The sequence below is a fragment of the Lasioglossum baleicum genome, chromosome 7, assembly GCF_051020765.1.
Source record: "Lasioglossum baleicum chromosome 7, iyLasBale1, whole genome shotgun sequence".
NCBI lineage: Eukaryota > Metazoa > Arthropoda > Insecta > Hymenoptera > Halictidae > Lasioglossum > Lasioglossum baleicum.
In genome coordinates this window covers 5,474,212-5,499,754 of record NC_134935.1, presented here as the reverse complement: position 1 = coordinate 5,499,754, position 25,543 = coordinate 5,474,212, and the positions used below count along the sequence as shown (strand labels likewise).

General features: G+C 36.8%; 4 protein-coding genes across 5 annotated transcripts; 1 reads left to right on the top strand and 3 right to left on the bottom strand.

Annotated features, from left to right (window-relative positions):
- Window positions 1-3,041: 3,041 nt before the first annotated feature.
- Window positions 3,042-5,872, bottom strand: Asciz (ASCIZ zinc finger protein). Its single transcript, XM_076427641.1, has 3 exons — window positions 4,985-5,872; window positions 4,700-4,911; window positions 3,042-4,617 (listed from the first exon to the last, which is right to left on the bottom strand). Exons 1-3 carry the CDS (start codon window positions 5,264-5,266, stop codon window positions 3,456-3,458), a joined length of 1,656 nt encoding a protein of 551 aa, XP_076283756.1. The 5' UTR covers window positions 5,267-5,872; the 3' UTR covers window positions 3,042-3,455.
- Window positions 5,873-7,303: 1,431 nt separating this feature from the next.
- Spock (secretory pathway calcium atpase) lies at window positions 7,304-17,897 on the top strand. 2 transcript variants are annotated; one of them, XM_076427639.1, is made up of 17 exons: window positions 7,304-7,599; window positions 9,408-9,654; window positions 12,650-12,661; window positions 12,736-12,939; window positions 13,147-13,236; window positions 13,318-13,415; window positions 13,776-14,034; window positions 14,110-14,446; window positions 14,539-14,927; window positions 15,283-15,439; window positions 15,518-15,688; window positions 15,946-16,261; window positions 16,341-16,526; window positions 16,591-16,738; window positions 16,807-16,899; window positions 16,970-17,111; window positions 17,559-17,897. In XM_076427639.1, exons 2-17 carry the CDS (start codon window positions 9,619-9,621, stop codon window positions 17,690-17,692), a joined length of 2,772 nt encoding a protein of 923 aa, XP_076283754.1. In that variant the 5' UTR covers window positions 7,304-7,599; window positions 9,408-9,618; the 3' UTR covers window positions 17,693-17,897. The 2 variants fall into 2 exon arrangements, with proteins under 2 accessions (XP_076283754.1, XP_076283755.1); XM_076427640.1 differs by lacking the exon at window positions 12,650-12,661 and having other exon boundaries at window positions 7,305-7,599.
- Window positions 17,898-18,503: 606 nt separating this feature from the next.
- Window positions 18,504-20,388, bottom strand: LOC143210632 (uncharacterized). The gene is made up of 3 exons (XM_076427655.1): window positions 20,095-20,388; window positions 19,555-19,667; window positions 18,504-18,820 (listed from the first exon to the last, which is right to left on the bottom strand). The coding sequence occupies exons 1-3, from the start codon at window positions 20,110-20,112 to the stop codon at window positions 18,703-18,705; spliced, it is 249 nt and encodes an 82-aa protein (XP_076283770.1). The 5' UTR covers window positions 20,113-20,388; the 3' UTR covers window positions 18,504-18,702.
- Window positions 20,389-21,402: 1,014 nt separating this feature from the next.
- Window positions 21,403-22,863, bottom strand: LOC143210631 (uncharacterized). Its single transcript, XM_076427654.1, has 3 exons — window positions 22,586-22,863; window positions 21,746-21,874; window positions 21,403-21,648 (listed from the first exon to the last, which is right to left on the bottom strand). Exons 1-3 carry the CDS (start codon window positions 22,604-22,606, stop codon window positions 21,505-21,507), a joined length of 294 nt encoding a protein of 97 aa, XP_076283769.1. The 5' UTR covers window positions 22,607-22,863; the 3' UTR covers window positions 21,403-21,504.
- Between the last annotated feature and the right edge of the window lie 2,680 nt (window positions 22,864-25,543).

The window sequence follows — 25,543 nt, the reverse complement described above, 5'->3', positions numbered from 1 at the left end:
CAATCTCCGCCAAATGCCAGTTGTTCTGCCCATTTAAATTTACCTATCTTCGATAGATCTAGTACAGGAAATGTAGAACGTCCAGCATCGTCAGGTAAATATGAAATATTTGATTTTCTTTAATGATCATGGACACACAAGAGATTTTACACATATCATTTATTGTCTAGGGTTTCCATTAGATTTACCAATACTCGGGGCAGAGCCTGAGTCAGGTCTAACCATTGCGGCAAGAGATTGCGCAGGACCTAGCGAAGCAAGCGTTCCAAAGTCTTTACCAGATTTTTTAAACGACGGACCTATTCATAATAAAACAACAATCTCTGCAGACTCTGGCCCTGTTTCGAATAGCGTGGATTCCACAGAAATAAGGGTATGATTTCTATAAACTCTGTTTTAATCGATAAATCTGTTTCATTGACGAGAATGAAAATTTCTTACAGCTATTGTTAGAAAATGAAAGATTACGTCACGAGCTAGAACAAGCAAGAAAAGAAATTAATGAGAAATCTAAAAGGTAAGCCTAAACGTGCTGATACAAATCAAACATAATTGCATGATTTATATCTGTTATGTTTGTTGTAGAATACAAATATTAAAAGCGGAACTGACCTCGAGAAGGGACATAGAACAGGAAGAAATAGCTCACCTTGAGAAAGCTAGGGAACAGGTTGAAGATACTTTAAAACGTAGTACAGTGAGTATAGGATTATATTCCGGGTCTTAAAATCGGTATGATTTTGATACTGATAAGGCTGTACCAAAACTGAAACACAATGTATTTTACATTTCGGTAGAAGTCCCTGATCATGTTTATACCTTGTTTGAACCTTTTTCTTCACAGCGAAGAGCTATAAATGCAGAGAGCACTATCACGTCGTTAAAAAGAGAAATTAAAGTTTTAAGGTTGGAGAATGAGGAGCTTAAAGCCCGAACAGGAATGGGACGTAGAGTACAATGTGATTCTCCGAATGTAAATCAAACAGTAAGAAGGTTAGCGAATGATTTAAGAAATGCTGCTTCATCGGCAGAAGTATCGTTAAGGTAAGAATACATTTTGCTTGTAACACAACACACTTCTCTATAAAAAGAAATTGTAATTGTATATTGTACGTTAACATATTTGCAGACAGCTAATGTCCGGCGTGGACAATTTAAGAGTACTAGCTTCGACGCTTGAAAATGTAGATAAGATAGAAGACTGGACCAAAGATTTTCTATCAGATTTTGATAAAGATGGCTCATGAAGCTGCTGGTCCTGCACTTTAATACAGTTTTATGTACTCCTCTGTCTGTACACTACCCCTTGTGTCACTTTCTCTCCTATATACGTCCCAGCCGATGCTAATAAGTTCCTTGGAGCTCACGCGTCTGCGTTGAGTATTCTTTCTGGAGTCGATTAGTGATCCGATTCAATTGCACGATATCCACATTTATGTTTGTTGTATCTACATGTGTTAGTGGTAGCTTCGTATTTCGAATCACGGTCAGTCCCAAATTTTCAAACATTTGTAAAACTACTACCTTGCTTCATGAAGCACGCCTTTCTAATACATTAACTACTAAATTAGTTCGATTTTGTAATTATCTGGGGTCCATTCCGTTGCACGCATAATGCGCATACACTGTATAGTGTATGCATAGAGACTCTTCTACTACACTATACAGTGTATGCGCATTATGCGTGCAACGGAATGGACCCATGGTATCTTCGTTTCGAATCTTATTTAAAATGTTTCAGTTTTCATCATTGCTTTGTCATTAATTACGTTTATGTGAATGCTTGTTCATATAACATAAATGTAATTTTAATTCTGAACAACAAACATGCATAAAAATGTGGTTTACGATGGATTCATCACGATATGACTCGCAGAATAGCATTAAAGATTTTAACTTTTATACATACGCTTTGTCAGAGATTCATAAATGCAAAGCACTGGTTGGGATTCACAGTACTATTCCAATGTAATTGTTAAGAGAAACGTTACTTTAATGGTCATTGTAACTAATGTTACGTGTACAGTCTCATATAACATGTTCCATTTCTTTGTATATGTTAATACCATCAGCTAGGTAATTAGATTTCAAACAGACAAGATCCTCCATGTATTTTTCTATTTAAGGGGGTACATGACTCTTGAGTCTTGGAAAATGCGAATCTCTTAAGTAAGGTTGTAATTATAACGAATCAACGGTTAAATATGTTTTTCTAAGTGCTATATGATATATAGGATGTATCCTCTAAGAGTAACCATCAGTTTTCAGGTACATATTTCCGATAATCTGCCAAAGAAATGTTTCCAAAGTTAATCACATTCTTCGGTGTGCTACACATTTGAATTTGAAATATTTGCTAAAATTTGTTTACATATAAAAAATCAAGGCGATCTTAACTTCACAAGATGTTAGATCTGTTTATTACTTTTATTTGTTCAGCCAGTTTCTGTTTGTTGAACCTACGTTTAAACATACTTGTGATCCAAACATTTCTTTTAAAGACTATCCGATAGACTTGAAAAATGGTGGTCAATCTCGGAGAATACATCCTATATATAAACATATATATATATATTGTATACACGGACACACACACGTATACACGCAAACATAAAGAATCGGGTTTTTAAAAGGTTGCCTTTGCATACGACACACAAAACAATTTCATATATTTGAATTGAAATATTATAACTTCGTCTTACAAACAGATAAAAAAATCATTAAAACAGAAAACTCCAAAGGTACAATCTAGTATTCTAATAATATGTTTTACACACCTATAATATGCATGTAAAAGTATTTAATTTGTACATTAATACAACTGAAGAATGTTTTCTAATGTGCGGTATTTATTTTATTCTTACGATTTTCAATTATCGAAATTTGAAATTATTGTCAATGTCGTCAAATCAGTTAAAATGATTCTTGAAGTTTGAAAATAACACAAAGGAATATATATATATATAATAAGAAACTTTTCAAGGCTTATCTGCCCCCTTAAAGTTTAAAATGAGAATTAATGATACATACTACTTGCGAAACAGTTTTCAAATTAACAGATTTATTAATAAGTTACATATAACAGAATTACATTGCCTGCAATGTGTATTTTTTTATTCCGGCAACACATACATATGTATATAAATTATATTTTAAAATTGTGGCAGTGCGAATGCTGTGTAACACAGTAAATTTAAAAACTAATCATTTTCTTCAAGAAAATACAGTATTTTGATTTATGCACATATTTCATGAACAGATTGCACGTACACAGGAACTCAAATAATAATTAGTTTGTAATAAAATATACAAAATACCAAAGTATGAAACAACAACATAAAAAAAATTCATTTTAATCTATATAATACCAAGTGCATAAAATATTTTTCATAAATATTATTTATTATACTGTTGTTCAGTATAAAGAGAAAAGAAATAATAAAATCAATACCTCATTATTGAAGACCTGCAAACATACTAAGTAAGTCGGTTTGTGTTTCGGTATGACTAGTTTGTGTACTTAACCAGGAGCGACATGCACCCATTGAAATGTTGCATCCAGTTTCGCATATCAACGACTTTGTTTGCGTTTCGGTAGAAACAGTAGTATCCTCGAGTTGAGTCCATGCTGTTTGCGTCTGAATATTAGATAATCCTAAGTCGGGCGGTAGTATTTCGTTACATGTCTGCGTGCATGTATTACTATACAACAACTGTTCCATATTATCTAGATTGTTTGTTGTTTGTGTTTCAATGTTAGAACTTAATGCAAACGATCTAGTTAAGGTATCCGAATCGAAAAACGGTTCCGAGTAATCTTGTTCGGTCTGAGTCTCTATGCTACTGAACTTATCGTCGAAAGTTTTATCTATAAGCATCGGATCCGATCTTGATATACTATTCGAAGATACAAATGAGTAGCCTTCAACAGTCGTGGATGTTTCTTCCACATAAGGTAAAGTCATCAGAGCAACTGTACTCTTCGGAGTACATTGTATCAGTGGATTTGTACTATGCTCATAAAACGTCTCGAAATCTGTTTGAGTGACATTGTCATTTAAAACTTCGAACATGTCTTTTTCAGGTATCGTTTGAGTACCCGAGGTACTCTTCTCTTCCCAAAAGTCTTGCAAACCAACATCGTGACGAAGCGGCAATGGGCTACTAGGAAATAAGTTTGGAGATGTAAAATTTCCAAGATTCAGGTCTTCTTTCAACAGTGTATAATCAGGATTCTGCGACACAGAACTTTTTTTACGTTTCTGAATCTTCAGTGAATTTTTAAGTACTCTCGAAGCATCTGTGGTCTGTGTCTCCATAGACATAACGTTCTGTCGAACTTTTTGAGAAATGCTTGTCTGCGTCTGCTTAGATACACCACGTTTTCCATTCTGATAATGACCATTAATATGTTTCAATGGACTCGATAGCCTTTTATTTCTCTTATACTCATCTGTCTGTACACCAACGTCCATAGTAATTTTCTGCTTGGTATCGTTGTTGTTATTATTCGATACGTTATTCTCATTTTGATTTATCGGTAGGATCGTAATTAGCTTATTTATACCGGTCGGATTAATTTGTAGAATCGAACGAACTGTTTTTGAATTTGTACGTCTGCGAAAGTAACCAGATTGTGATATAAATTAATACTATAGTCGTGATAAAAACTTAGCTTTGTTTTATATAACCAGCTTACCTAGATGAATTTTTATATTTGTCATTTATGGTGTGCAAAGATCGTTTCGCATGTGTCAGTAACGCTTCGTAAGAAGTGTAAACTTTGGAACAAGAACATGTGTATTCGATTCCACATACTCTGGTATGACCTTCTTTGGCTGCTTCAGTGGAGAAACTTTTCTCGCAACGAGTACAAGCATACGTTTTCTTTGCGTGTACTTTAAGATAATGCTAAATATACATTTGAATAGTAAGTTACATCATGTAATCAACGTTGCTGCATATTTTTGACGACGATACTTACTTGTTTAAGATACTTCATGCTAGTGAAATGTCTTTCGGCATTCGGTGCGTAAACACAGGATTCGACAGGGCAACGATATTCGACACTTTCTTTAGCTATTTTATCTAGATTTTTACGCTGATGCACCTTGAGGTCGTGCAATCGATATCGTGGCTCGTTTTGAAATACAAGACCACATTTCGCACACTTGACGTTGTTCGTGATCACGCTCAGCTCTTCCGTCGATGGACAGATAATTTTGACAGATCCCGAGACATTTTCTGCCGGTTTTATGCTATCCATCGGAGGTTATCTTAACGCGGCACTCTTGAATGGTACACAAATTACCGCCGTTCAGATGACTGATCCAATCGATTCAACATATACACTGATATACACACATGAGTACACGTCACAAACGTTCAGTGACTCTTGTTTGCTCTTGTTCCGCGCAACGCTCAGATATTGGTGGATATTGGATATTGGCCAGTTTCCTCGCGCATGCGCGGCGATTTTAGCTTCAGTAAAGTAAAATCTCGATAGAATAGGGTAGCTTGGTCACCCTGTAAAATTTTTTAAAATTTGATTGTGAAAAATGAATATATCTGTGGTTGTAAGGAAGAACGTCGCATGTCACATATATTTAAAGTTATTATCACTAATTCTGAACATAGGACATCGGTTAAATTGCATTATTTTTTATGAGATTTTCGAATTTTTTTCAACTCAAACGTTTTCTTTTGAATGTCCCGTGTCGTTTGGCGTCTCTCGTCCTGTAGTCTTCTTTGTCCGGAACAGATTGTTTCAGTACTTTCCCGCCAATATCGATACGCCGCTACCTTTTCATCATATGTATAGATACGGTACTGTTTTGGACGCGCCTGCGCGAGAAATTTTGGCCAATATCTCGGCACTCACCGCATTCAGCACTATTATAATTATGTATGCAGAGTTTCCCTACACGGCGCGGCGCAGTGCTGAAATATTGGCGAAGATTTCTCGCGCACGCGCGTCCAAAACAGTACCGTATCTATATTATGATGAAAAGGTAGTGGGTAGGGATTGCAAATTACAATCCCGCAACATGGGATCTCGCGTCATTTTTTAGTCCCGCATTTATCTATATGTATGTTTATTAAACGGAGATTACTGTACTCATTACGGAAACAAAACGCATTCCTTTAACAGCAGTAACGCATATAATTAGAATTACTTTTTTAAACAACTGCTGAATTCAATATTCTATCGCAAAGATCCGGTTAATTCTCAACACTATTTTAGTGAAGAATTTAGCCTAATCGAGTCTATCTGGAAAACACTTTCGTATGAATTTTTCATAATTATTCTTTACAGATATCCCTTGCCATCAAAATAGCCCTTGATGACGGTTCATTTTCTGCAGAAAACTATATACTTCACTTTGAAAAGGAAACATTTCGTGAAACTGTATTGTATACAATAGATGCGAGTATAGAGCAATGTCAACGAACTGTATAATATCGTTCGATTAAACACGGCTACACTAATTCAGTAAGTGGGAAAATTGAACAACCAATGATTATTTCATTTCATTACTCGCGTACTCCGTTATCGTATAAAATATTTATGGCATATCCAATCAATAAGATATTGAAAGTTATATTTACCATTGTGTATTTATTTTGAGTGAGTGAATGATTCGTTGAATGCATTCACTTTTACAATATACATACTGTCCCCATAAATTCGAATATTTTTATTTCTAACGCAATCTGAAATTTTCACCCCATTGAAGGCCACAAATAAGTCTTTCGATCCATAACTTGTTAAAACTACGCTAGAAAGTAGAATAATATTCTTGCGCGTATAAGAGTATTGATTTTTCGATTTCTTCTGCATTATTTTTACCATCGTAAATAAGCCATATACCCATTCCCACGGATCAGTCATCAATTAAACCGAGTATTTGAATAGTATCGATAATCACGAATTTCAACAAGGCTGGCTAAGGGGAGAACAAGGACAATTTTCGAAATGCTGCGCCACCGACTGCGCCTAGCTTAGAATTTGTGATGGATTTTAAATGAACACAACATTTTCAGTAATAAATATTTTTAATCAAAATAGCAATCATTGGATTCCACACATTTTTTTCAAGAAGTTTACAGTGACGTTTTCAACGTTTTCTTTGATTCATATATTACAACTTACAACCTAATATTATGTGGCCCCCTTGTAAGGTCGTCGTACGCTGGATCGACACAGTCTGCTCTACTTCTAATACACTGACTCGGAACGAGTGTATATACACACGTGTAGACACACGTGCAGCAAGCGGCGTCCATAGCTGCTTTCCCAGATCAGTACCAGCTCGGTACGAGCGGCGCTGCTTGCTACGCTGTCATGTCATTCCGTCATTCGGCAGTTACACGTCAACCGATCGTCGCGTGTTTCAAGTCCCTTTTTTGTATGAGTGCGCACAGAATTCTACGGCGAACGCGAGACCAACCGATCGTCTTCTAACGATACAATTTCCGGTCTTACGCAGGAAAAACTCATCATTTGTGAATCGTTCCTCATCCACGTTGTTTCGCCTGGCCACGCATCGGGGCTCGATCCTCCGACGTGCCTCGGATATTAACAGGGTTATCCTAAGGGTAGGATATTTTTATCAGAGAATTCTCGAAACACTGGTGTCCTCCTCTTTGTGCTTAAAACGGTGCAATCATTTCTTTCGCGCTTACACCCGATCGTTGCAAAAACGTTACACTATCGATTTCGAATAACGTCTACTACCCCTTGCTGAAAGTATTTCACCGAACTATCTGAATATGCCCGTTGAAACGTCATCTAACACGCTACATTCTCTACAAAATTATTCGATTCATCGTTGGGTTATATCGTAAAACTTCGAAGAATACATTGCTGTTGAATATTAAAATAATACAAATAAATAACGCGGTCGTGTATCTGTTCACCACTGTAAATAAAATGTATTCTTGTATTTGTGTTAATCTTTGCAGACTCTGATCGTACTGCAGAATTTTTCTGTATTTTCTAAGACAGTATGTAACGGTTAGCAGACAACGTTATCTAAAAGTAGATAATTCTATACGGTTATTAAGATTTGTTTCATTAAGTAGAATGACAAACAGAGACATCAGTTACTTGAATTTCAAGAGCATGCGTACTAACCGAATTCTCGAATTTCATTCTTTTACGATCGAAAATGTATTTTGCGTGCTTATTGCATGCTTTCAGCTTCTTTTTATATGTACCAAACATTCTTTTGATTTTTATTGCGATCCAGAAATTACGCCGTGCCTTGCATTGTGCGCATTCTAAAGATTATTTAATTAGCAACTTCAGCTTTAATACCGACCGACACAATGATTACTGGTCGTACGTGCCGATTACATGCGTTACTTGTCACGAACAAGTTGATTTTGTTATAATTTGTTGCGGACGGACTAACACGGACAGATGAAAATGTTTATACACCGTTTACTTTTATTATCAATTGATACAGTTCTTGTCGTTATAAGATTATTCCATTGACGCCCCATATCCTATTTCGATTAGATGTAATTCTTTTTATTCAACGACTATTCGAATGAACAGATGTCTAAACTTGTTCACGAAGAATTGCATTGTCTACCCGGTGGATGTTGAAATCCCCGAAACATTTAGCATGCTTGCCAACGCCGGTGTCGCCGATGAAACTTTTCCTTTATGTCACACGATTCCGAAGTTGCTTCCTGTGTTGTCAGAATGCATTTTCCTTTTGTTAGCTAATTATTTCGACGGACATTCGTTGCACATATACTCGCAAATAGTGTCCATAATTATGAAAGCGATCAAAGTGAAAATTTAGAAAGAATGAGTTTATCAGTTATTTCACATCACATTATTTTAAGCTAAATTAATTCGAACCGTTGGTAGTGCTTGTTATTTCCACATTTATATGGAATTCATTTAGCGTTAATATCCTTTTCCTTTGGATATCTCGAAACAAGAAATATTTGTGGCTTATTAAAATTAGTACAATTTTTATTTATTTCGGATCTACAAGGATCTTTATGCAAAATAAAAATTTTCTACCTAAATTGCAACAATCTGGAATGAAATAGACATTCATTGTCTTTCTTAAGTTGTTTTTAATACGTTGAAAATAATATAACAGTATTTTAAAATTCTTCTAATGTCTAGCTATTACCACTGAAAATTTGCATAAACATCCGCAGTCTAGATATGAATTAGACACAAATACTGTTTCGAATCGTGCTCGTTTATTCGGACGAGTCTACCAATATTTGCACTCGACTACGACACATTCGAAAATTCTAAAGGAACGTTAGACGTCCTTTTTTTGTTTGGTTTGACCTTCGCGTGACTAGAAATCGGCAGAACACTTTAACCTCCCCGAACGCACACGCTCAATGCTGGTTCGTTGCCGTTTTGACAGGAATTCAGTCAGACCATGAGCTGTGTATTTCCGTTTTTCGAAACGGTGAAACCGGATTGACAGACAACAGCAGAGTCGAAAGTTGTCAGGCCAAAGATTCCGTGGCGTCACAAGCACGATTCGAAAAAAGGAAAGGAGCACAGTATTGTGAAGCTGGTTGCCGTCTACCAGGGATAGAAGAGAGAAAGGGAGACGGATCTTATTGGAAGAAATGAAGGGAAGCGACGAGGATGCAGTGTTGAAAGAGGTAGGAATTTTTCATTTTTTTTAGTTTTTAACACGGTAAGGTAATACTACCTATCTTTTCATTTACACCGATACATCGGATACACCGTTAACACTTTTACCCTTTCTCAAAAGCTTTTAAATTTTCTCCTAAGATCAATGACCGATTTGGCATGCGATGTTACCCCTTTGACTGTGGAAGATGTACTCGCATATGTATAGGGTGTCCCATCAGATATTACCGCATCGATTTAAGTCATTATTAGACTGCAGATCTTTATTCATTTATAGAAAAATTGAGTAGATGAAATTGAAAATTGTTGGAAAATTTTCAAAATTGAAGATGTCAATGTATGATTTCTTGGTTTCTATTTCTTGCAATCGATGCAGACCATTTTTTTATTTTGCATAAAGATCCGCAGTCTAGTCATTATGTATTATGAGTAACAGCAGGACGTGTTGCAGATAGAAATTGAATGTTTTCGAGGAGAGAATGTTCTAATCTGATTATCTTTTTTGGGAGTGGTTGCGGAAACGGTTTGTCCACTTTGATCTTTTAAATGGAATTATATGTTCTTGAATACATTGGTCGATGTAGCTCGATATTTTTTATAATAAAAATATTAACCTGTATACGTCGAAAAGTTAGTAGTTTCTGGTTTTTAACCATGGATAGCGATGTGTCGCTAGCTTTAGCGACGGTCATCATTCTAACAATTGTTCGTTGGAGCATGCCATAGTTGAAGGGTTAATTAGCTGTTCTTCTAAAGCTATATGTATATGTATACATACTTCGTCGAACATCGAGGAGCAATCGTTTCTGTTGTCACTCAACACATCGAAAGATATTCTTAATTAACAAATAAGATTACGATTCTAAAACCAAACCGTAACATAGGGTATTGGGATTATGAGTTCCTCGTCTGATGGGTGATGTAAACACTACGGAATTCAAGGTCACGGGAGAGTTATTCCACGTAAATCGTGCAGCTGTGAAAAGTACTTAAACGGGTTACTAATCTATTAACGCTAAAATTATCTTCTCGAATAATCCGTTCATGTAAAATTGTTTCTCGTCTCCAAATAGATAATTTTTTCGAAATAATAAAATAGTTCTGATAATCTGAATCAATACTAGCGAAATATTAATATTAAAATATTATTAGAATTGAACGCAGTAAAGGATATATTTATAGATATATAAAGGGGGGTAATAGAAAAAAATTTTCAACTTTGCTACAACTGTAGTAACGTCTTCGAGTGTTTCGGTATCGATCCTAAACTTACCCTGCCAACAGCACCTACCAGGATCGCAATTCTTGCTCGCAAATCTACGTGTAGCTAATATTCATTTATTTCTGAGTAATGCAATATCCTGGACATTGTCAATCGGACACCTTGTATTAGTCTCTGTTCGAACGGTAATTTTCTACGATTATAGGACACCTGAAATCTAAACACGGATGTTTGTCTCAACGTCCAGTATTTCAAGATAAATATACAGAGATTACAACGACGAATTCAACGTAATCGTTTGAATACGTCCCTTTAATATTCGTATCTAGTAATGAACTAAGCGAATAAATTGATCTACGCCTAGAACAACAATGTGCGGCCTTGCATGTTCGAAGGAAAATGGATCGATAATCGCTGGAACAGAAATTTGAACGGCAACAATATCTATGAAATAATTGAACAATTCTACTCTGTTGAATCAATCTGAAATTTGTCAATTTTAAATCGAATTGTTGTAAGGGTAGAATATTGTATAACAACAACACGGACGTGAAAAATTGAGATAATGTCATCCTTTAATAATAATAGTCATAAATAGACTGCGGACTTTTATGCATTTATGGAGAAATTAACTGGGTGAAACATAAAACAGTGAAAAATATAAAAAATCTAAGAGTATATTGTTACGTTGGGAATGAAATAAATGTTTATTTAACTACTGCTTCCCACAATCGATGCGGAATATTTTTATTTTGCATAAAGATCCGCAGTCTAGTCATAAAACATGGAATTGTCAAATCAAGAATCATTTGTTTATTCAAATTACGAATACTTCTTTACGAATTCTTCTTTGAATTGTACTCGTCATGTTGCATCCGCGTATGCATAAACATCATAATCTATTCAACGATTTCGTTGTATGCGTGTACATATGACATGTGCAAATATTTATGCAGGTGTTCATGCATTGATTACTCGTGTGCAATTACGTATAATTCGTTATAGTAAAATATTGAATGCCTTTCGATAAGATCTGGAATATGATAGGAACCTCGATGGGAGAAATAAGTCGTAATTTGATTGGAAATTCTATAAATCAATCCATAAATATCTACATTTACACAAATTACACACGCAGTTCATTAATTACATTGATTTCATGAACTACTAATCTCTGCCTTCACTCAACCTATCTACGTACTTCATTTACGGATACATTAAAATTAACGTTCCATTTTTACATATCAATAGACACATTTTGCTTCTCGCGCGGATTCGTTATAGGTTAGAATTTCTGTTGATAAATAAGTGTTTCAGGAACCGTGACATAAACTTATTCTCATGGAGATATTATTGTTTCTTACACGTTGCAACTAACGAATTTTTTATTGCTCGCATTCGTGTCACACATACGGACAAATCTGCCGTAACTTTCAACGCACGTGTCACTAAACCAAGCGTCAGTTTGACGTAATTTGTGGCTCTAATTAAATAGTACTTGTTGAATGCAAATAAATGTCTATAAAATTCAGCGTATTCGGAAGATCGATTACTAAAATATACTACATAGAAATTATACTTAAATAGCCACTGTGTGCGAGCTAAGGTGTATTCTATTGTACATAAAAGTGTGAAGTTGAAAATCCTGTGACATATGTCGTGAAAGAAAGATTGATTGTTTAATATTATATCATTGATAAATATGTGAGATGTGTGCGAAGTAAAAGATTTAAAACTTTCCCAAACATAATGCATTTTATGCTGTTCAAAAATGGTTGAAGCTCTTGACTGAGGTATGCAATTTATTTCTAGATATATATGCAAGATTATTCGTTGCAAAGAGATAGACAATGTTTCGTTGTTTAAGGGCCCGCAAGATCCAAGCCCAGAAATGTGGTTAACAACGGCGGAAGCTGCCAGTCTCGGCCCTGAAGAAGTGGCAGCGAGGTTACATGTCGATGTAAGAACGGGACTATGGTGGCAGGAAGCCGACCACCGGAGACAGTTAGCTGGATTTAATGAATTTAGTGTTAAAGAAGAAGAACCAACATGGAAAAAATATGTTGAACAGGTATTTCATATATTTAATACAAAATTCTGCAAAAAAATCTTTATGCAAAATAAACATTTTCTACCTGAATCACCACAAACTGGAGTGAAATAAAAGTTTATTTTCTTACAAACAATATAACATACTCATTTTTGCCATAAATGCATAAAATCCGCTGTCTGTACATTGTTATGGGCAACATCTAATAAGAAAAACTTACTTTTTCAGTTCAAGAATCCCTTAATTCTATTATTACTTGGTTCGGCTTTTGTTAGCATATGTATGAGGCAGTTCGACGACGCTGTCAGTATTACAGTGGTGAGTTCTATTTTTCTAACAAACGTACCAGTAGTTAAATAATATAATCATTCTTAATTTTGTGCAATTCTTTTCTTGCAGGCTATCATAATAGTAGTGACGGTTGCATTTGTACAAGAGTACCGTTCTGAAAAATCCTTAGAAGAATTAAACAAATTGGTGCCACCAACATGTCATTGGTAAAGAACTATATATTTATATATATTTTTGTTGAAAGAATTTTCTGTAGTTTCGAACACCAAGCCAAAATCGTTTGAGTAGCATTTATTTAAAAGAATATTTCCTTTAGAAGTATGGTCCTTGGAGGATATAGTAACCCTTTATAACGGAGCATTCCTTTGCCTTGTGTTAGGAAAGAAGATGTAGTATCCAATTTGAAAACTAGATCGATAAAGGTGAAACTTATTTCTTTGTAATATCCACTTAAAACGTACCTTGAATGTCCCGACTTAGGTTCAGGGTTAAAATGATTATTTCTGGCTATACTTACGATGTTAAAAAATGTAGTTACCGCAGTGGTTTCACTGTTTCTCTTCCAGCTTACGAGAAGGCCATTTAGAAACATTTCTCGCTCGCAATTTAGTTCCTGGCGATATAGTTTATTTAAATATCGGGGATAGAGTACCTGCAGATATCAGGATATTCGAAGCGATAGATTTAGCAATCGACGAAAGCAGTTTCACCGGAGAAACTGAACCAGCACAAAAGTCAACTGCTCCGCTACTCAAAACTAATGGGTTGACGACGAAGAAGAATATTGCATTTATGGGTACGCTGGTGCGTTGTGGAAATGGCAAAGTAAGTTCAAGTACCCGTACACTTCTAATCGTAACATGTCAACAATGTAAGAGTAATCAAAGACGTTATTTGTAGGGTATAGTAGTCAACACAGGCGAGAAGAGTGAGTTTGGAGAAGTCTTTTCGATGATGCAAGCCGAAGAAGCACCAAAAACACCTCTGCAGAGGAGCATGGACATTTTGGGCACTCAGTTATCCTTTTACTCATTTTGTATTATTGGTATCATTATGCTTCTTGGCTGGATCCAGGGCAAAGCAATTCTTGAAATGTTTACCATCAGCGTGAGTTTGGCAGTAGCAGCTATACCTGAAGGTTTACCCATCGTGGTAACTGTAACTTTAGCTCTGGGCGTTATGAGGATGGCCAAAAGAAAGGCTATCGTTAAAAAGTTACCAACAGTTGAGACACTTGGTATGTAGGTGTACCACATCGTTGTATAATATTTATGTAATATTTATCTAACTCCCACGTAAACGTTTCAATGCCATGCTGTTAACGCGTAGGTTGCGTGAATGTGATATGTTCCGATAAAACTGGTACTATCACAAAGAACGAGATGACCGCAACAATCTTAGTAACTTCGGAAGGATACGTGGCTGATATTACTGGCACTGGCTACAACGATAAGGGAGAAGTTCGAATTCGAAAATGCGACAATTACGATCAAGCTCGTATTTCTATTAACAATATGCTAGAAGTCGGATGTGTCTGTAACAATGCCATAATACAGGACGACACTCTGCTTGGTCAACCAACGGAAGGTGCGTTGATAGCGTTATCAATGAAATATGGAATGTACGAAGCCACAGAGAAATATGTGCGCCTAAAGGAGTATCCTTTTTCTTCGGAGCAAAAAATGATGGCTGTGAAATGTGCACCGAAGTATGGAGAGGTAAATCAATGTTTCACTGTACAGTGCCAAATAAAAGTATTGCTTCTTTGTAAATCTGTAAAGAATGTGCTTTTCTATGTAACTGTTTTATAAAATATAACTTTTAAACTTTAAAGTGTACCATGAATCATGCATTTTAACGATGGGTACTTTTGTTCCACTGAAAACGGACCTTATAAACGTCTTTAAAATTCATATGATTCAATGGATATCTAAACTTCAGAGTTGAAAGTTACATTTTACAAAAAAGTTTAATAGAGAGTCGCATTCTTTACAGATTTACAGAGAATTTTATACGAAGACTTCAGACGAGACAAAGTGCATTTTCATATTGTGTACATTATATATGTTACAGATTAAGGAAGAAATATTTTTTGTAAAAGGTGCTATAGAGAAGATCTTGCCTCGATGTGCCAAGTATTCTGAGAACGGACAAGTATGTTTTCTTAATCAGGAGAAAGATGAAGCGTTCTTAAGAGAAGCCTACGAGATTGGGCAACAAGGATTAAGAGGTGACTTTACGATTCTATTTGTAACAAATGATTTTGACTGTCTCTTGTGAGTTATTTACAATGTTTCATTGTTCACAGTAATTGGTTTAGCGCGTGGTACATCATTGCAAGATCTCGTATATGTTGGTTTGGTGGGAATATGCGATCCACCCAGACCACACGTTCACGAGTCGATTACAACTCTGATTAACAGTGGCGTTAAAGTCAAAATGGTCACAGGGGATGCCAAAGAAACTGCATCTGCAATAGGTATGGGATGGGCCGAATAATTTTATTTTACTGTATTCTCAGCTGTGTGTGCAAGTGTTGTGAACCCTTTCCTCTACGATCTATTTTATTCTCTTAAAAAAGGATTGTATGCCTACATGTTCTCCAATAACTATACATTAACAAAACCAAAATAAAATTTCATTAGACTCTGTTCAGAATCTTAATCACGAGTCTGACACGATATTGTAGGGCAAGAGGTTAATACAGTGCACTGTATTTGGTAATTTCCATTTCAGCTACCATGATCGGGCTAGACACACTTCACTCGCGACTAATGTCTGGAGACGAGATCGACTTAATGACTGAACACCAGCTGGAGCAATGTATCAACAATGTTAGCGTGTTTTATCGGGTCACGCCTAAGCACAAATTATGCATTGTGAAGGCCTTGCAAAGGGAGGGCAACATAGTGGGCATGACTGGTGATGGAGTGAATGATGGAGTTGCCTTAAAAAAGGCGGACATAGGCATAGCTATGGGTAAAAATGGTACCGACGTTTGCAAGGAAGCTGCAGACATGATTTTAGTGGATGATGATTTCGCAACTATCATGTAAATATTTTTCTTGGGTGTATTAATAATTGTTTTCCATTTTATACACGTACGTTTATTTATTTGGTGTTTCTTTTAGCGCTGCGATCGAAGAAGGAAAAGGAATTTTTCACAACATAAGGAATTTTGTAAGATTCCAGTTAAGTACTAGTATAGCAGCTCTTTCATTAATTGCTCTTGCCACTCTGATGGGGATACCGAATCCTTTGAATGCAATGCAAATTCTTTGGATTAATATTATTATGGATGGGCCACCTGCTCAAAGGTAATTTACACAAACATTAGAAGTTTATTAATACGTTATTAATATGTTGAGTTATTCGTTTCAGTCTTGGAGTCGAACCAGTCGATAAAGATGTACTGAAACAGAAGCCACGTAACACCAAGGAACCAATGATCACTCGACATCTCATCATCAATGTACTATTGTCAGCCACTATAATCATTCTTGGCACTTTGTGGGTTTATAATAGAGAGGTATGAATATGTCTTGGAATGATTAAACTACTATTACCTCTGAAATAATTGAAATTCTTTCTCTTTAGATGATTAATGGAAATACCGCAAGAGATACGACCATGACATTCACTTGCTTCGTATTCTTCGATATGTTCAATGCTCTAAGTTGTAGATCACAGGTAAGGCACTGCAAAATCATTAACTCTTTCGCGGATACATCCGATATACTAAACTGAGTACCAATTTCAGACGAAGTCGATATTCACCATTGGATTATGGAGTAATAAAATGTTTTTGGTAGCCGTGACGTTGTCGGTTATAGGACAGATGTTAGTGATCTACTTCCCACCATTGCAACGAGTTTTCCAAACTGAGGCTCTTACGGCAAAAGGTGCGAACTACGTTATGTTACATATCTCGTACAGTTTTTCCTCGAATCTTGGAGACAGGGCAAGACACTAGGGAAATGTGGAGCAAGTCTTTGCTCTTACTACTTGATAAGACAATTTTGAGTGATCGAAAGATATGTACACTGTGCACTCTCTTCCGCTCAATGTTTCCTCTTTGTCTTGAAAATTCGATGCTCGAAGAACAGGGAAAACTGTATAAGTTTTTTGGCAATGGATAAGAGAAAATTGATAAATAGAAATTAAGAGTATACAAATTTTTGTTCTGGTTCTGGAAGAGTGCGAAATTGGTGGATAATTTTAAAAACTTTTCATTTTAAGAACAGTTCCCAGAATCACCCTGTATATCCATTAGGAACCATTTAATAAATTTTCTCCAACCTGTTGCCAAACACATTCTACAACTCACTGTGCTTTTTCTGAATTTACAGACATTTTGTTCCTGGTTGCGTTAACGTCGAGCGTGTTTGTGATCAGCGAGTTGAAGAAGTTTATAGAGAGACAGCTGTATAGACGACGAGCAGGTACACAATATTACAGTAAATCTGAGATGGATTTCGTATGACAGTTACAGTCTGCCGAAGATAAGGCGGACAAGGATCATATGGAATAAACATGGCCGTACAACATCGTACGGGGTAGTAGTCATTCGTTAAAATCAACATAATCTCGCTATAATTCGACTATGCTTGCACATTTGTAACTTTGTATGTGCACCTTGTCACGACGAAAACGAACGTAAAATCGCGTCCCTTTTCCGCGCGCGATTAGTGTAAGGGTTCAATCACGATCGACTGGCAGTTTTTTAAACGTTTACAAATATTTCTGACTTTTTGACGTACGATAGTCGGTTATTTAAAGCGTTCTTAGAATTTAGCCGTTCTCACTCTCTTCTCACCTTTTACGGTGTTTATTCGACACCTTCATAGAACACTAGCGACGCTACTGCACATTCCACACACACATTCGTCGTAGAAAAAAAAGTCGTGAATTTTAACGCTCTAAGCTACTGGTAAAACGTACTCTTAGGGACCCAGCATCGAAGTAGCATTGTGCTCATTCTAATTAACTTTTCTAATTCACCCGACTAACGAAAAATCGTGTTGTCACATCTAGAAACACAATCCGTTCGTTTACGTCCGGTTTACATCCTCCTTTTTTTCCCGAGACGCAAATGTTGTATCGAACGTACTATCTTCGAGTAATAAAACGTAATCCAAGACGATGGAACATAAGTTTACGATATAATCTAGTATACACGAGTCGATTGCATTTAAAAATTGATTATAATTTGATTAATAAACGATCTTGTAATGTTCCTTAAATGTACAGCGAGACCCGATGTGTTTCCGGTAACAAGATCAAACAAATAAATATTTACAGATCAATCAATATATTATAAAAAATACATGTATATATACACAGAACTATGCTAAATTAACAATCGAAATTTTCCTGGACAATGTTTTCTTGTGATCGGAATCAGAATCGTGTGTGTGTGTGTATGTATGTATCACTTTACGAGAAGTTGCATCGTCATTTGTAGATTTTAACGTAGAAGATACCCCTCCTGTGTTAATGAATTCCTTCAAGGGCACTGTAAGTTTTGTATTGGTAAAGTTCTGGCCCTCCGTAGCCGTAGAGCAATTTCCCTCTGCCATTTTCATCGTAATATGGATAGCGATATTTGGGCCTACAAATGATTAAAGATTAGTATTAATTAGAACCAATTAGAGAATGAAATTTGATAAAAAACAAAAATCAACTATTCAGATCGTCCCCACGTCAAATTCCTTTCATCCTCACAAATAAGGAACAGCAATAGAAGAATATTGTGGAAATAAAAGGTGCTATAATTTCTATGTTATCATTACACTGCGGATTTTATGCACTTCCGACAAAAATCAATAGATCAAACATAAAAAAAGTACGTAGAAATATTAGAACAATTCGAGATTATCGTTACATTGTGTTGTACACATTAGAAATTAATACAATACATTTTTGTAAATCTTCTATATCTAGTAATTGACACAGGAAATTTTTATTTCGTATAAAAATCCGCAGTCTATAGTTATTCTGTTCATTTTATACAGGGTGTCCTAGCATTCACTGTATAATCTAAAAGCTTAGGCTCGATACAAAGTCTCATACACAAAAGTTTCAAAAGATTTTAAACTAGTTTTTCTAGAAAACTAAGCCTTATTTGAAGGAAATTCCTCGAATTACCGCGAATACTAGGACATTCTGCTTAAGCATGAGTAGCAATAAATATGCACAAATAAAGGTTGCCAGCAGTACATGGTATCTAAACAAAGTAGACATTAATGGTATCCACGTCCTGGGCGAATAAATGCTTTTATTTCTCATTACAATATTTCCTACTGTCATTACTCCGATATTATCATTTCAATATATATTTCTTACCGTTCAAAGTATTGAAAATTGGGCGCTTTCGGCTGAGCTATCGTTGCTTCGTTCTCGGCAACAAATCCCAGAAGAAACGCGATAATCACTGTCGCAAGGATCATGGTCGTCCACTGAAAAGTAGGTCAACTAACGTTAACAAGTTATAAAATACATCTTTCTCAAATCAGACTCCATTTACATACATTGGAAAAAGGAGCTGTTCATGTTCTAGCAAAAAGCGTGCAGAAGAACATGAAACCGGAACGTTTGATGTCATGTGCAGTGGAAATGGGTCAACTGGTCAGACACTTTAACGAAATCATTCTACTTCGTGCATTTTCATACAATGAATTCCAGTTAATTGTAACGCAGTTGGACGGAATAATTTGTCCCAATTAAGTGACTTACTCTGCCAATAAAATATTGCATTCTAGTTTTCGTTACCGTTCTTCAGTAATTGTCGCAAATAAGCGACGTTGTAATTAACCAGCTTCCACCGTGTATCCGCATTTATATTTAATTCGTAGTTTCCTTCAATTAATATGTTATTTTACTCACAGGAGCCTGTCTTGCCATAACGGTGACTGCCAAGAACGAAAGTTTCGAAAGTTCGTCGCTACGTGGTACCGTACACGGCGAGTTCTTCACCCAAAAACAGTTTCTTCCTTTGAATCCGCGAAATAGAACGACTCCACGATGAAAACTTCGAGAAGACGATCACTACGACTGATACGATCGGTCTGTTTCCCTTTTTCCGATTGCGTCTTCGGCTAAGCCTTATCCAGGAATCCGTTACCTGTCTTCTTCACGGTGTACCCCTCCACTTCGTTTGCGTCTTCGACGTGATCAAGTGAAAGTCGGACGAGGGACATATAATTCGTACTTCGTACAGGTGTTGCACTTGGGCATGGAGAACGGTATCGCGATCAGAGGAACCTTGAACAGGTCGCAACCCTCCGGTTCCTCGGAATTCGACGACAGTCGTTGTGGTCAGTGTCGAAATTCCTCAAAGTCGAAGAAAGTACGAATAGAAGTTTAATCTTCCTGTAGATCCTTTTTCAATCACAATCGCAAACGAGGAAGCCGTAGGAAGAAATTGTTAATAATAATTAGACTGCGGATACGATGCATTTATGACAAAAATGGGCACGTACAATTTAAAACAGTGGACGAATTAAGAAGATTTAAGGACATCGGTGTATTAATTTCAGCTTCATGTAACAATTAAAAGAAGAAAGACATTTCAATGCAAACATTTTTTATTTTGCATCAAGGTCCGCAGTCTAATAATCATTTACAATTACAGTTTATCTTTTTCTAATTAGAATCTTCGTGTAATCCTAGAAGTATAAAATTACTTTTTTAAAGGCTTTGTTACGCATGAACAGAAATTTTATTATTTGTCGTGTCACTTTAGGGGAAGACATTATACGGTAACATTTAGAAAGAATGACGTGTCACACTTTTAACTGCGTTTATCTGTTCGTAATACACCTAGACGTGTAACAATAACGAGTGACTTATTTTTTAAAGTGATTGACATTTGTAATGAACTAGGGCAAAGTCAAGAAGTGTGGCAGCGTTATCTAGATTACTCCCCACCAGTATATTGTTTTTACGAAGGAGGGGGAACTCTGAAAAATTCATTACATTTATATTATGCATATATTCTGCTACTATGAATAAGAAACGTCACGAGATGTTTCAGCATTATAAAGAAGAATTAAGTATTTCACAGTAGTACAAGGTGAACGTGTTACGTTTTTAACCAGTACACCAAGTATCCCAATGTTTCAGCAATATATAATTGTAATTTGATAGTTCTATAGTTCTAACTGTCATGTGTAAAATGTGCTACAAAACGGAAAATAATGAGAAATAGGCATTCACGATCAATCAACGTTTATTTACAAATTCTTATTAAATATCTTTTCTAAATATCTACATAATCTTCTTGCAGATTAATTTTCATACAGGTTTTCCCCAAGGTCCTTCGTAACCGATACCCATGCCGATTTTTGCGATCGCAATTTCACCATAACGACCATTTTCCTGCTCGTATCTGACTCTTCTCTGCTTCCCAACCTCCGGATCAAAACTCCACTCGGTTTTCTGCGTGATACAATATCGGATGAGTCGCACGTTTTATTTTCATTCTCGTGAATTTTTCTTATATTTCTTTTTTCGTTTCACAGAAGAAAATACTTGCCTCGTGGATCACCGGCAACCCAACTACGTTTCGTTGGATAAAATCAGTTACGAATGTGAGAATTCCAGGATTGGCGACTGATAGGCATTTCTCAGTGTGAAACGTCAGCACCGCTAACACCAGAATCATCTGAAACAAATGAGAGTTCAAGTCATACAAACAGTTGTTTAAACATTTAAACAGAGATTGTTCTGGGGCGTTTCGAAATCGTGCAATCGTAGAGATTAACACGAGCAAGCTCGGTCACTGAACTGTGTCCTCAAGCATTGTTATGTTATAATTCTGTTAATTGTATCAATATCTGTTCGGAAGACTTTCGATAATTGTTTCAATTCAATTGAACCTCGAACTCCAACTATTCCAGTACAATCCGCTACAATTTCTGACTCCATAAGAGCAAGACATCTCCTAACATTTGTGCTAACAATTCTTCCACCGTTTAACTAACAGCTTAGGTTTTAATCGACGTCGTTTGCCGACTAGACTACGGATATTATACATTTATACCAAAAATGAGTAGATCGAATGCAAAGTAGCAGGAGCGTGTAAGTCAAAATTTGTCTGTTTGGTTCAACACAACATCTCAGAGGTTTAATCGTCATTAGATAAAACAATTGTAATATTAGGGTGGCTTGTTAACATTCAGTGAACTCCTCATGATTAACTTGCACCACCATTTTTACATTAAACGGGTCGTTTAAACGACACAGAAACACTGCTGTTGTTACTTTCAACTGGTTAAAACTATCAAGACAATATTTACGTAGCTTCTGCAGCTTGCAATAAACGCAGACAATCTGAATTGTCCTACAAAAATCCGCAGTCTAATAATGTAACTACCAAATTTCGATGGAAATCCATGTCGCGGTTCTTCCTGCCGATGATCACGTAGAAGCCAACGCGATCCAGAAGTCGTTGTGACAACCGCAGAATACCAACTACGTCCGTTTGGCGCGGTTGCTGATGTCCGTGTATGCAAGGATAGAAATTACCTGGACTCTGGCGCAACACGTGCCAGTGAAAGTAAAAATGGGGGTACCCTCGGCCGGAATAACACCAAGCAGGCGCGAGTCGTTTGAAAAACTATACCGTGATTGCGTTCGTTGAATGACAATTTAGTAATCGATCGGTGATATTCTATACACGACATCTTCCCCCGAATGGTGGACATAAAGGTGACCCGGCGGAATGAAAGAGCGAATACTTCATTCCGTGTTTGCTTGCCCGAAGGTTCTAGAAGAACCTCCAAACATACAAAAAAAAAAGAGGAGGAGCATCGAGTTATGCGTGTTATCAGCGTTTTTTTCATATCCATTCTCGCAGTAAGTGATCTGTCTCGGCGATAGAGGAAAGATCTTAAGAGTATATAGTCCTTGACACCTTTTGACATCTTTTTATTCGAGTGTACAGATATGCGTCGCCGAAGAGCCGACGGTTCAAACGCGAGTGACCAGGACCCTGCCGTTTGATTTTTCTCCATCCAGATGGACGGGGATGTTTCGAACACTTTTGTCTGGGGGTAGACTCTGGGAATGGCCAAGGAACGGCATCGAAGGACTCTTGAGATTGGTAGCTACTCCGGATACTAGACAGAAGATGACTTTCATCTTCAGACCCGAGGATGGGCCAAGAGCCTCTCAAGATTATCAAAGACGTTATGGATATCGTGGGCAATGGTTGATTGACTTATTGGGTTCTGGATTTAATCCTGGCGCTTTCCAACAGCCTCTGCCCGCCGCCATTTTGGTACCACCGCCGCCGCCTCTGTGATCTTCCTGTTTTGTGTGTTTTTACGAAATGTGGATTAATGCAGTGGTGCACGATAGACTGATTAAAACATTTGCTGTTTCGTTAAAACGGCTGAACTTGGACCGAGGGAACCAAACATTTTTCACCTTTTTTAATAATACAATCCTGTAGTTTTTAACGAGAAAATGCCGAAAATCGAAGTTTCAATCCTAGGAGATCTATAGTTCAAAATTATGAGTGTTTAAAGTTTAAAATCGAGCGAATTTCAGTGTTTCTGACAGGTACACTTCTTTCTGGAACAAGCTGTCGTATATAATTAATATAAACCAATGAATAATTAATATTAAGACCATATGAATTCAGAACAGGATCGATTAAGATGACAAATTAAAATTTCTTCATTTCTTCGAAAATGTGTTGTTAAACATTTATTTCTCAACCTCCTCTATGTATAATTGTATCTTGCGTATAATTTGAGATTATGTTAAAGCTGCCTTAAGTTCCTAATTAATTACTAAAGTTTTGTACAATATAAGGCGGGTCTGAAATTTGAAGTTTTTAAATGTCCAGCCATTTTATGTAAAGGGGTTCAATGCTGATCTTTGAAGAAACAATTTAAAATGTCGTTTAGTTTTATAATGCTCATAATGTTCTCGTAAATATCGATTTTGAAAAAATGTTACAGATACAGATATTTCATTTTTCTGTCTACGGTTCTGAATTAGCGACTCTTTAGCAAAATAATTTGGTACGATAGCCACCGACGAGATGTTATGGCGAGTGGATTCTTTCCCTGCTCGCCGCAGGGAATCAAATGATATGTTACGAGGGTAGTGGACTCGCGGGGCACGGAGAAAGAAGGTAGACACTTATGATCACTTATGATGGAGACAACCGCTCCACTCGGTGGCTCGGTGGTCGGCAGTGGTCGGGAACAGTCGGGAAGAAAGAGGCAGAGCCAGGACAGTGATGCCAGACGGGTCACCTTTTCTCGCGCATGCGCGTCCTGAACAGTAACGTATCTATGATGAGGCGATGATGTAGCAAAGCCCTGAGGCAGCTATATCGGCGGGAATGTACCGAAACAATCTGCTCCGGACATAAAGACTCCAGGACGTGTTCTACGAGCAGCTACGAGTTACAAAATATACAGAAGTACAGTTGTCATACATTCGTTTTTCATAATCAAATCATATCAATTTCTTAAAATTTTGCGGGGCGCTCAAGGTGCCACATTTTCTCGAGAATCGTACTTTACTGAGGCTAAAATCGCCGCGCATGAGCGAGAAAAGTTGACCCGTCTGGCATCACTGAGCCAGGATTGGCGCGCAATATGGCGGCTGCCGATCCCCACTCTCGCTAAACGGGAGTGGGGGAACCAAGTCCTTACAATGTCGGTGCGATAGCGCACTCTATCGAAATGGAGATTTTACCACAGATAAAGTATAGCATCTGAAATACCGACATCGCTAAAAACCACTTGATTTCTTACGCCCTCTACGCAGAAGAACGATATTATATTCGAACTAGATCCACCACAGCTTTAGACCCGCGATCTAGATCTAAAAGCCGATTCTCGGTTTTGTGCTGTGACAGAGATCGTTCCGCATTCTTTTTGACGACTTTTTTATATAACAACTTGTTGCAAACTGTTGATACATGTAACCCTCCTCTAACACGATAGATAGGTTTATATGAGACCCAGAGGCCCAGAGCCAGTACAAAAAGGGGGGTTACGTTTCGAAAACCTGCTATAAACAAACTAGAGCTCGTGTTAATACGAGGGTTCACGCAATTTATCCTATCGTGTTAGAGCGAAATAGTGTTATAGGTTGCAGTGCTGTACGAGGGTTCCCGCAATTTATCCTATCGTGTTAGAGCGAAACCATGTTATAGGATGCTGTGTGTAGAAGGGCTACCTGTAGTTTAAATTCTTCGACGAAGTATTGCTGAACGTACATCATCAACTTACCTTTTTTACCGAAGCATGTTAGTACACACAGCAAATTTTTTTTTCATGTAATTTTTTTTAGAGATATGAAGGTCACC

Excerpts from the sequence above, each read along its gene's own strand:
- LOC143210632 (XM_076427655.1), bottom strand. Across the intron at positions 18,821-19,554 it reads AATTTTCAATACTTTGAACG|GCCCAAATATCGCTATCCAT; the intron begins GTAAGAAATATA and ends AATCATTTGTAG.
- LOC143210631 (XM_076427654.1), bottom strand. The coding sequence starts at position 22,606 with ATGGATTTCCATCGAAATTTG. Across the intron at positions 21,875-22,585 it reads TGGATTTCCATCGAAATTTG|ATGATTCTGGTGTTAGCGGT; the intron begins GTAGTTACATTA and ends CATTTGTTTCAG. Across the intron at positions 21,649-21,745 it reads GGTTGCCGGTGATCCACGAG|AAAACCGAGTGGAGTTTTGA; the intron begins GCAAGTATTTTC and ends TGTATCACGCAG.
- Spock (XM_076427639.1), top strand. The coding sequence starts at position 9,619 with ATGAAGGGAAGCGACGAGGATGCAGTGTTGAAAGAG. Across the intron at positions 14,035-14,109 it reads TGCGTTGTGGAAATGGCAAA|GGTATAGTAGTCAACACAGG; the intron begins GTAAGTTCAAGT and ends CGTTATTTGTAG. Across the intron at positions 16,527-16,590 it reads GATGGGCCACCTGCTCAAAG|TCTTGGAGTCGAACCAGTCG; the intron begins GTAATTTACACA and ends TATTCGTTTCAG.
- Asciz (XM_076427641.1), bottom strand. The coding sequence starts at position 5,266 with ATGGATAGCATAAAACCGGCAGAAAATGTCTCGGGATCTGTCAAAATT. Across the intron at positions 4,912-4,984 it reads GCATGAAGTATCTTAAACAA|CATTATCTTAAAGTACACGC; the intron begins GTAAGTATCGTC and ends ATGTATATTTAG. Across the intron at positions 4,618-4,699 it reads AAATATAAAAATTCATCTAG|ACGTACAAATTCAAAAACAG; the intron begins GTAAGCTGGTTA and ends TTACTTTCGCAG.